General features: G+C 36.4%; 2 protein-coding genes across 11 annotated transcripts in view; one reads left to right on the forward strand and one right to left on the reverse strand.

Moving 5' to 3' along the window:
- Positions 1-7,072, reverse strand: part of LOC124134370 (inactive histone-lysine N-methyltransferase 2E-like) — a 30,635-nt gene extending 23,563 nt beyond the window's left edge. For both annotated transcript variants that reach the window (XM_046499154.2, XM_046499145.2), the window contains exons 1-4: positions 6,685-7,072; positions 1,916-2,095; positions 734-821; positions 354-589 (exon numbers count right to left, since the gene is read on the reverse strand). In XM_046499154.2, the coding sequence (XP_046355110.2) occupies positions 354-589; positions 734-821; positions 1,916-1,998 (407 nt within the window). In that variant the 5' untranslated portion in view covers positions 1,999-2,095; positions 6,685-7,072. The remainder of the gene's footprint in view (positions 1-353; positions 590-733; positions 822-1,915; positions 2,096-6,684) is intronic.
- A 211-nt stretch (positions 7,073-7,283) lies between these two features.
- The window catches only part of LOC124134384 (calcium-dependent secretion activator 1-like), a 119,592-nt gene continuing 114,753 nt past the window's right edge, over positions 7,284-12,122 (forward strand). For all 9 annotated transcript variants that reach the window (XM_046499165.2, XM_046499189.2, XM_046499196.2 and 6 more), the window contains exon 1: positions 7,284-8,185. In XM_046499165.2, coding sequence (XP_046355121.1) covers positions 7,397-8,185 — 789 coding nt within the window. In that variant the 5' untranslated portion in view covers positions 7,284-7,396. The remainder of the gene's footprint in view (positions 8,186-12,122) is intronic.

Here is a 12,122-nt window from a genome sequence, read left to right on the forward strand (position 1 = left end):
AAAAAGTAATGTCATCTTTACAATGCAAGTACACACGTCTGAACACCTTGCATTCTACTACAGTAACAAAATCAAGCAAAGCAAATGGCAGACAATGAAAACAAATGAAAACAAATAAAACCTGTCCAGAAAACAAATCATTTAAACTATTATAAAGGAAATGAACAAAGTTCAGATTTTTCTCACCAAAGACGTGTAATATCAGTGGACAAATGTATACATTCATTCTTTATTGGAACATTTACAGGGTAAAAGCTTACAACATTGAAATACTCATTGAACCCTCACTTGTAACAATTACCAATCTACTCCCAGATAAACTAAACCTCTGAAGCACTGGCATTTTCACGTACCTGCACTTATCACAGCATATCATGTAGCCATCATCGTGCTGGAACTGACAAACACAGCGTGTGATGCTGTCATCAAACTTGTCGTCTTTAGGCAGCGGCACAATAGCAGTTGCCGCCGCTGTACTGGTCGTGGACACCACCTCTTCCAGCTGGACATGACCATTGATGACCCCCTTTACTTGGGGAGGAGGAGATTGTGGGGGTGTAGGAGGAGGAGGAGCTCCATAGTTGTGATCCTGGAAACAATAACATTGCACATTATAACTCTGCAAATATGTAACTATTTTTTTAATTTGAATCGTGTTCTTTAAAACTGAAAAAAGACAGAAGTCATTACAGAAAAAGTAGAATGGTAGCAAACTATAAACTGAAGTCCTTACTTGATACGGCAAGCCATAGCAACTGGCATAAACAGTTGGAGGCGGTCGCATCATTTCCTCAGGAGGAGGAGGTATCTCAACAGTGTCACTGCAATGAAAAGAGTTTCATGTTCAATAAATGAATTCAGTTTGGCAATAATTGTAATAAACCTCAATTATACTTGTGATACAGATAAGGATCTTTAATTAGGCCATAATATCTCATACTTACACAGGGTTTACTCAGGGATTTTTTTGACATGGGTCTTTTATGTGAAATTCCAGAGGTTGGTTTGGTTTGATGTTTTACACCACACTCAGCAATATTCCAGCTACATGACGGCGGTCTGTAAATAATTGTGTCTGGACCAGACAATCCAGTGATTGATATCATGAGCATCGATCCACGCAATTGGGACTGATGACATGCTTCAACCAAGTCAGAGAGCCTGACCACCTGATCCCGTTAGTCGCCTTTTATGACAGGCATAGTCGCCTTTTACGTCAAGAATGGGTTGTTGAAGACCTATACTATCCCGGATCTTCACGGGTTAGAGGTACGTCCATACAGCACAATGTTAAAATGCCCCATTGTATTTGAGAATGTTGGCCTTTTTTTTTAAATTTAGGGGCTAAAAGCACAAGGACCCAGCCTACAATTATCCATGCTCACATAATTCATACAGTTTGGGTCAGACTCTAGGGTTCATCAAATAATGGGCAACATACAGATTGATGAGACTAATCATACTAATGAAACTAAAACAGTTCTTCCTAAGGTAATTTATTTTGAAATATTGCCAAGGTCTGCAGAAGTCCCCATTTATTGCTTATAGAAAATAAAGACATGTGATATTTCTGCCATATCACAATGTTATTATGAATAAATCTGTTGTGGAACAAACAAGACATTACAGTGTTCATTTCAAATGTTACGAAAAATGAATCCCCATACAATTCATTGCCCTTAGCACCTTTGTGGGCACAACTACTAACACCATCCAAGGCGAACAGAACTGATTCAATAAACAGAACACTCTATCCCCGTTTGGCCATCTCCCTGAGGTACTGGAGACATTTTTACCTATGTGCCCTAACTACTAAACCTGAATGGCAACAAATAGAAAATGAAGAGAAGTACTGACTTTCAAAATCTGAAGAAACAATCATTTATGTGTATAAAATGTTTTAACAAACACTTACTCATCCTGTGACGACCAGGGGACTTCATTCCCACTGGTGCCGCCGATTCCTCGGACTGCCCCAATGCGCACTATTATGCTCATCCTGATGGCTCTACATTAATTCTTGAAAGGTTGAAATTGGGGCTGCCAAAAGCAGCCTCAGGGCTGTGCATGACAGTCTTCTGTACCACACACTTAACTGAAAACAGAACAAATAATACCAATGATGAACATGAATTAATACACCTAATAGTCAAAATGTCAACAAAATACAAAATTTAATAATAAAGCTGTGGTCTATTTACTGTCACATCTCGACATATGATGACATCCCTACTAATTGCATATTATCATGTTTCTAAATGCTCATGTTGTCTATCTGCATGATATTTGGTCTCAACATATTATCTACAATAATACACTAATTAACCTATTCAACGTTCTGATTTGTCTCTTCTTTAGAATAGTTAAGCATTGTCAGTACAGTCTGCTATCTCAAATCTTGTCTCTTGGTATAATTTTTGGTAGAATTTAGATTCAAATCCAACATTTGGAACATTATACGATGAACTGAAAGTGAAAAGTGAATGTTTGAAAGCAATTTACTGAATCAGTGAATGTTGGCCAAGATGGAAGTATGTGTAACCAGAAAATGCATGTTTCACTTACAAACAGAAACAACCTAATTATTTTCTAAAACTCAGATTTGTCTTGAAAAACTCAAAATTTAACCACAATATTGTTCAAACTGGGAAAACTTTAATTTACCTAGTATAACGACAATACACATCTGTCTATATTGATATGGACATAGAAGTAGTGAGTTGATCTTTCAATGTGTATTTGGCAGTCTTATGACAAGCCGGATAAGACACCAGTGAGTGTGACAACTATAATATGTAGTCTAATATGCCTGCATTGCATCCTGGCTACATTGTAACAAATCATTTCCTCAGTGACCCCAACAGATGTAGTTTCCCTTTACAAAGTTGGATGACGTTTATGAAAGTGAGAATCTTAATAATGCTTGAAACATTAAGCAGACAGAAAAAATCTTTGAGGACATGACAGGAAACGATCATATTCTGACACCACTGCCAAGACACTAGCGAGAACAACAAAGAATTTGTAAAGGAATACAATGTCCAATGGCTCGTAACTTTATTCGAGGAAAGAATATGAAAGAGGACCTAAAAAAAAATTGCCAGGCTGCCATCAGTACCCACAAACTTCAGAAGCTGCATGCCCTGACCAAAATCTTCAGACACTCACTTAAAAAAACCCCTGCAGCTTCTTGTTACAGACAAATTGAGACATAAATTTACTGCAGGCAATAAGGACCCATACAAATTTGAAACTACAGGCCTGATATGAAATCTATCTGCCACAGCCTGCTGGCAGGCACTTATTTTGAACACGGCAGATGATCCCTAATGTAAATGAACAAATGTGATGAACACAATGAAATACTACTGGGATTCACCAGTGCATTTGTTAAATCCAACAGACATTATTATGATAGAATTCATGGACATGATGAAAAGATATTATTATGACAGCAAATTATTACTACAGTGTTCTATTACAACTTTCCACTCATGCTCATGTTTCTAGTTCACATAGGAAATTCTGTTCAAATCAAGCACATCCAAGGAAACAAATACCCTGTATCAAACTTTGTTCATAAGATTGTAGTGTGCGTTTTATGGATTTCAAAATTCAATGTATCTGTACAAAATGATTAGATCAGAAATTGATCAATGTGGTGGTCAAGTTATACGGCAAGAAAATTCTAACTGAATATTTTTGATGGGGCAGCGAAAAATTTCATAAAACATCCTGACATTTCTCTGATTAACAAAATGAAAAGACCACAAGCAATAACGACATACAATTTGATAAAAGTCATTCTTTTCACTTGCCCCTGAGGTTGGTTAAAGTTATCGTGACATTAATTTATGATTAAAGAGTCAATGCAACTGTAAGAAACAAAGAAAGAGCTCATATCTGAGTCATACTCATTGTGTTAAGATTCTGTTAACTTTATTCTTAATCCAGGTATGACAGGAAATACAGAGTTTTATACCCTCTGCCATTTGCATGTTCTGCCTTGGAATTATCAAACCTACCAAGCTATCTAACACTATTAAGTTCAACATGTGGATGCTAGGTGTAATCATCAAAATAGTAATGTATCTCTCTTATAATAACCATAGATTTACCTGTGAATATGTGCAATTAACTTTGAGTTTAGTTTAAAGTCACTTTGAACAGTATTTCAGTTATATCATGGTGTGTGGGGAGCAAGCTTGGAGCAGTCTGCGCCAAAAACTTTTGAGTCTACTTGCCTGAATCTGGCTAATTATTAGTACATTTTAGTGTTACAATATGGATTTTTATTCACAGAGCTTACAAAACCAAAAGCATTTTAAGACAATGGTTTCGGACTAGTGGTCAAAGTTGCAGACTGTTTAAGTCATGCAGGTCTTGGTCATTTACCACTTTGGTGAAAATCATGAGCATTGGTACGGTGCAGATCAAGCTAGAAACATCAGGACAAATTTGGGACTCGTACCCACGATCTTAGGTTTCTGGCATGTTTAAAGAACATATTGCACAACAAACTGTAGTGCATTTGCCAACTGTGCCCTCACAGTCACAATGTGATGAAAATATGCATGTTATAGTCAACATAATAAATACCTGTACATCATAAAAGCTCACTTTTACAAATCTGGCGTATTGTTTAAAGTTACAGGCAGAAACAGGCTGCAAAAACTGAGGATTGGGACAGATGAGCTAGAATTAGCTTTAACTCACAATTAAAACAAACATGGTTCAAATATAAATGTTTCCAAAAACTATGTTCAGCTAGGATAAATGGTCAAATCAGCTGTACTTGAAGAGAGAAACCAGTTTTGAAAAGGGTGCATCTTTGATCTAATCTCATAACCAATGAACTTTGGTAGCCAACAATGGCAAAGGGACACAACTCTGTGCAGTGAGTTGTTGTTCCCAAGATGACAGCTGTGACAAAAGACATGAGAACCAAAGCTTTTAGTTTTAAAAACGATGCCTTGACATTCCTGAAAGTTTTCAAAACTGATACAGGAGTGAAAAGGCAATTCAGTATATTTAGGGAACTGAATCGATCAAAACTGAAAGCAATACTTTTAGTTTTATATACACCTACTTGACATTACTGAAAGTTTTCAAAACTGATACAGGAGTGAAAAGGCAATTCAGTATATTTAGGGAACTGAATCGATCAAAACTGAAAGCAATACTTTGCTTGAACCAATACTTTGAGAAAGCATTGTTAGCGATAACGACAGTTGACTATTTGTAGAAAACTAACCACAAGCCTATCAAATAAGCAATGTTAGCATGTCATGGAGGAGTGTAAAAGTGTGCAACCATCTACTGTACAAGCATATCTGGTGGATAAGAGGCAATCTATTTATCGCTTCTGCCTTATAAACCTCAACATTTAAGTATCAATGACTAGTTTCTAATTTCCAGATATGGGAAGTGAAAAAGAAATCTACTAACCATATCAACATAGCATGGGACGCCATGACCATTTAAAACCTGCAGCATGCCAATTATGCACTAACTCCACTCACATAACAGAACATTACAATCATGTACACCACAAGCATAAAACTGCTTCAAAAATACTTTATATCCATATATTAGTAGTAAGTTATGAGACATTTCTGTACATTACATCCATATGACACATTTGGTTCAGATTAACAAAAGGGCAAACCATTTCAGTTGTACGCGAAAAAATCGACTCCATTAGAATTTTCTGACTTCTATAAAAACAATACAAATCAAGCAATGATCAGACTAAACTATCAGTTCAAATTTAATAAATGCTGTTAATATATAGTTGGTAACACTCTGTGTCATACAATTATGATTTAGCCTAGCAAACACTTTATATACGAGGCCTTTCCATTTCTGTTCAACAAGAAGGACCCATTCGATATTAATTAATCCTTCCAACGTGTCATGTTCTTTATATAATCATAACTACCTACTTGGCATCAAAATATATGTAGGATTAAATAGGGATTCCATTATTCATTACTTGGTAAAGGCCACAGCCTCAACATTTTGCAAGTAAGGTGAATAAATTATGCTTTGTTTGTGTTTGGAAAAGTATAGATTAAGAAATGCTTTATTTGTCATTTTAAAAGCCCAAGCATGAATACATTCTGCCCATGATGACAGTTCATTGAAGATAAAGTTTTGTGCAAGTGTATGTTGCCAGATCTGACTAAAATTTGATGCAAGTCTGGATCTACAAAAATGGCGACCATGACGGAGTTTTGCAAAAAGCAGAAGCAGTCGGCCATCATGGAAATTTTGCATCTCAAAAGACTGGACGAAATTGACAAGCTCAGTGAGCCATGATCAAACGTTTGGGTGTAGTACTACTGCATTCCTCTCATATGCCTTGCAATCTTTCGATATCATTAACTCAGTGGGAATTATTCCCATCATAGAAGGTTAGGAACAAATAACCGGTTCGGTTTTCGACAATAAAAATGGCGGCGGCGACCTTCGGGATCGACCTGTCAGATAGAAAAGTGATGATCATAATATACCCCAAATATATTATATCATCTGAGGGAAAACATTTCTAACATACAGAATGTATGCACACATCCTTTTGAGGGGGTTGTCAAAAGAAAATGTAACTAAACTACGACATGACTCATGCAGACTTCAAATAGTCCGCGATAATCATGTCAAAACAGAACACCAAAAACGTACCGTGTATGGTTCTGTATCCAAAATGCAACACCAACAACAAATAAGTCAACACTTGATGAAGTCATACAATGCTAAAATTGTCTGGATAACGTCTAAAATTGCAGCAAAAACAATGAAAACATCCAATGTTTTGATACATAAAAGAGTCTATACAGTTGGTCCGGTTTGTTTATACCGGTCACAGGGCATAAAATACACATTTAACGTGTCAACATTCCATATTCGAAAACTTTGGACACATAATCCGTAAGAATGCACGTTTTCTGTGTATCCAGAATTGCACTCTGTCCCATTGGAGCGAGTGACATGCCGTAAACACAGCCATATCTTCGTTTGTTTCTTCACCGTCCATTTTCCATCATGGCGGCCATGAAATGTCAATTTCTGCGGGGATTACAATTTGAGTACGAGCGGGCACCTCTTTCGACATGACGTAGGTCGGGATAAAAATATTGCAATACTTTTATACTTATACATTACAGATGTTTTTACTACATCTAAAAACTACATAAACTTAACTTAAATGTAAAAAAGTATACATTTCTATATTTTGTAAAATCGTTCGTTTCCGTCGTCTGCTAGCAAGTGCGCATGCCCGATTGATGAGACTAGGGACTTGACAGCAGTAGGGCATCTGTCAACTTAGAATTTCAATGTTTACGGAACAATCTTACCATTGCGGGCCCTGAAAACGTGATAGTTTGTTTCTACTATGCTCGACCCATCGTCTAGCGAAGAGGAGTCTGACAATGAGACCCTCGAAGATGAAAATTCAGACGTTCTCAGCCTACCCAGTGCTGAACAGAGAAGCCTGTCAGCTAGTGGGGATAACCTGAGTGTGATGGGGGGGCATTCAAGATCTAATAGCATACGTCCGTCAAGTCCCAGTCCTTCACTCATCAGTGATAGAGAGAAAGCTGTAGAAGATGCAGAGAAAATCGAAAAGGAGGAAGAAGAGAGAAAGAAGAGGTTACAACTGTATGTGTTTGTAATGAGATGTATAGCCTATCCTTTTAATGCAAAGCAACCAACTGATATGGCAAGAAGACAAACTAAAGTAACAAAACAACAGCTACAAACTATAAAAGAACGCTTCCATGCATTTCTCAGTGGTGAAACAAGTATTGTCGCTGATGAGGCCTTTACAAATGCAGTCCAGAGCTATTATGAAGTGTTTTTGAAAAGTGATCGTGTAGCAAACATGGTTAGAAGTGGTGGATGCTCAGCTAATGATTTCCGTGAAGTTTTCAAAAACAACATTGAAAAAAGAGTACGCAGCTTGCCAGAGATAGATGGTTTAAGTAAGGAAACAGTGTTGAGTTCTTGGATGGCAAAATTTGATGCAATATACCGCGGTGAGGAGGATCCAAGAAAGCAACCACAACGCATGGCCACTGCTGCTTCAGAGCTCATCCTCAGCAAAGAACAGTTATATGAAATGTTTCAAAATATCTTGGGAGTGAAAAAATACGAGCATCAAATTTTATATAATGCTTGTCAGGTAAGTGTATTATTAAAATTTGTTATTTCAGTGTTAGATATTAAGGATGAAAGTCAAGGGTGACCTGTGTTCACTCTATTATTAAAATATCATTAAAAGATTTTCACTATGAAGGAAATCTTAAGCCCCAGGACCTTCTGTACATTTAGCTAATAACGAGGCCTTATACTTGTGCCCACACACATATCTTTTTATTTGATTTCTGCCTTAATTGGTTCTACCGCGGACATGTCATTTTAACTCTGTGTTTATTTGCAGTGTCTTTTAATTAACTTCAGTAGTGATCCATTTCAATTTGGAGATTGGACTTTAAAAGTCGGACAGTTATTAGAAATGCTGATATCATGTTCGTATATTGGATCTCATTACAATTCCCTGAGCATGTTACAAGCAAGACCGCTTGACCCAATCTACAATATCAGCTGTTTGTCTTTAGAAAGTAAAGAATACAACATGAAGGCTGGTGGTTCAGGTCGATGATTGAGTCCTCACCAGATTTCTGTTCCCATTCAAAAAGAAATAATCAACAGTGCTTCCCAAATAACACTAGGCTGCTGGACCACCATTCCACCAATCTACTAGACTGCTGAAATAAAGTGTTTTTATATCCCAACAGGGTTTTACATTGACTGATTTTTATCAATTATGTCCTAAATGTTCTTTTTTTTTTAATTAAAATTGTGATGAAGACTGTCAATCAAAAATTGATAATGTCATGAAAATGTCCTATTGATGTTTGTCTGAACCATAATCACTGCCCAATACAAATCTATATAGTAGCAATGTAATATGGTCTCAGTGAAGGGATTTGTACACCATGATGATGACAGTAACTGATCCCAAATATTTATGTTTTACAGGTATTCTAATATCTTGGAAGTCATGATAATGTTATTGACTTGTATTCTTATATATTGGGAGTTATGATAATTTTTATTGACCAAGCAAAACCCTGTTGTAGTGTTAGGTTTTATATCTCTTCTCATATAATGCAGAAGTTCTGTGACAGATTTCTTTTATCATGTATATTATTTCCCAGAAATAAATGATGAACAGATATTAATACCCATATGTTTCACTGATATGACCCCAAAGAATTTAGTTCTCTGTGTTATAAACACCTATATTAAGTTACCTAATAAAAACCTTATTAATGGGACAGAAAGATTTGGAATATTCACTTAAATTTAAGGACGACCATTACCAGTAACTTATATATATGATATTGGGATATTTTAATGGTTTTCTCAGAAAGCTGTTGTTGTAGTAGGATTGTATTTCACTGATGTATGAGAGTGGTGACATGAACACGGCTCTCAGCGCCAGGTGCTGTTGACAGGTGGCAATGTTGTTGTGACTCCAATATCTGCCACACAAGCACTTTTGAGCTGTGCAAATATTAATTCAGATTGGTTGGGGATGATGTTGCCAAGTTTTCTTTTTGCCAGTATAGAGATGAATACAGTAATTAATGTAGTTTATTCTTCATTGTGAATAATATTGTTTACTTACCTTTTCATTGTACTTAACTTTTAAGTGTGTCAAAATCGTTGATGCAAGCTAAGCACAAAAGAAATAGAATTACCAGTTCCAATGTGCAACTGGTGTCCATTTTGAGTGTAGAAAGATAAATATTAACTGCCTAAAATGAATAGTGGGCTGTCCAAACTTGTCTTTCAGAATCTTTTTCAGCAGATTTCCATCAATGACTGCAGGCTTATGGAATTTACGGTGCTCTGGCTTAAACTCGTGGCAAAGTCACCACATGACCAAGTTACCAAACCCTACCTAAGTTTTAGCCCTACACACTACATTCCTTGGTTTTCCAACCATTATTTTTCACTGTTGTACTTAGCACACATTAACGTTTTTGTACCTTCAGTAAAGATTTGTAACAGAACATCCAAGTCAGAATGAATATTAAGTAATTTTGACCATGTCGACATCCTCAGAAAGGAAATATATTTTTTATATTTCTGTCTTTTATTTTCCGCAGTGATAGTGCAGGAGTAGTTTTCAGCTGCAGCAAAATTGTTTTTGTTTTGAACCTCGTGACCTATTGTTTTATGTTAGGGCAGGCTTGTGACAAGGTCCCCTTCATGCATGCGTAACTTGAAACAGTGCATTAAAACAGAGTTGGAACAAAACACTAGATTGGTTTGTTCTGCCCTACGGAACGTGACTGTCATGAGTTAAAGGTACCTGATATGCTTCTTGACTATTTCATGTCGGGAGTCCAGTTAGTTTTTCTTTCGCCTCCCTTTTTGGGGTGATTTGTGTTAACATTAGAACTTTGAAATAGACACATTTGATTGCAATTGCACTGAAATGCAATTTATCCAGATTTTGATACTCACATGGACTCGTATTGAAAACTGATACTGAATCCTGAAGAACCAAGTTATCAATGTGTTACTTGAAATCATGGAAATAGAATATGTTCCTTACATCTGTTGATGAAATTGAAAAAGTATTGATTTGTATGTGTAGAGGAGAACATGTTTTTAGGAAATTTAAGATGAAGATAAACTGTAAGGTTCTTGCTTACAGGATCATTTGAGTCATGACCGCTCTTTTTAAATGATGAATATCTAAGACCTGCATCACTTTGGGCTTTCCTCCCACATCAACCTGATACACCGTGATATACCTTGAATACTGTACAAGCGGCGTTGAACCTAACTGAATGACGGACTCATTCACTCATTGCTACTTTTAGTGAGTTGCACAAGTTTAATTTTTATTCTACAAGATACTTTTGATGACTGAAAATAAACTGGTAGTCATAAAAATATGTCAAGTGTGACATTTTGAAAATATGATTAGGAATATTCTGAATGTAACAAGCATCAAATACACAAGAATCCTGTCTCATATCAAACCCTGATATTTTTTTCCGGTAGAGGGTTTGTTACTGAGTCTTGAATGTTGAAAGAATACAAACTGTTTACAATTTTTGACTCAGAAACTCCACAAATGAGTTTTATTTAGCAAAACTGTTTCAGCAAAAGAAACGTCACATGTTGAATTATTGCTTGTTGTATGTCCTGGAGTTGGCTACATGGGATGATTGGAGTTGTCTCCCATTAATCATACCTTGCCCATCCTCTCAGTTGCTTTGGTTTCCCCGAGTGCCTGCGAGACAGTGGTATGGTAATATGGCCAATCAAACTTTGATTAACCGTGGCAGGCGGTCCCATGTTATTTCTAAAAATACAAGTGTTACTGCAGCCTTGATCAATAGTCAAGGAAGCTGTTCTAACCTGATCAACTGCATTCAAATGCATCACAGTGCACAAACGAATTCAGGACTATTTCCCATGCATTCTTAAAGAATGTTTTGTCACAAGCAGCAACAGAATAAGTGTAATTGATTTTGGCAGAGAGTTTGTCTCTACTCTATAACTCAAGAGGCCCTGAGGTCGGAAAGATTAAGTCATGTAGGATGCCTTAAATAGGCTTTTCTTGAACCTTAACTTACAGACAAAGCTGCTGAAATGGGTCAATTCATTAAACATGTCATGGGTTTCAATATGTGTATGCGACCTACAAAACATCCCAATGGGTAATGAGTATGATAATAGCAATTATGTGTGTGATTTTTACTATTTGATAAAATCATAGTAGATAGATCAAGCCTTTGTTTTTGTTGCTGATCCATTTTGTCATCAAAAGTGGGGGGAAATACATTCAAATTCACTTCTATTTTATTTCTTTTGACAGGTCACACATTCAAATATATTTTTTTGTCTTTTTTTGTTAAAAAAAAGAAAGATCAAAATTACTTTGCAAGTCTCATGCTCAATTTGACCTTCATTTTCCCAGTGGTAGAAACTAATATTTTTAGTCCACTAGTCCTTACAATGATAACATATAGCAATACCCTTAAAAATTGCAAATTTCTACTACCGTATTCGACGTAATAAGCACCCCGCTC

The sequence above is a fragment of the Haliotis rufescens genome, unplaced genomic scaffold (assembly GCF_023055435.1).
Source record: "Haliotis rufescens isolate VD_foot unplaced genomic scaffold, xgHalRufe1.0.p SCAF_16, whole genome shotgun sequence".
NCBI classification, from domain to species: Eukaryota; Metazoa; Mollusca; class Gastropoda; order Lepetellida; family Haliotidae; genus Haliotis; species Haliotis rufescens.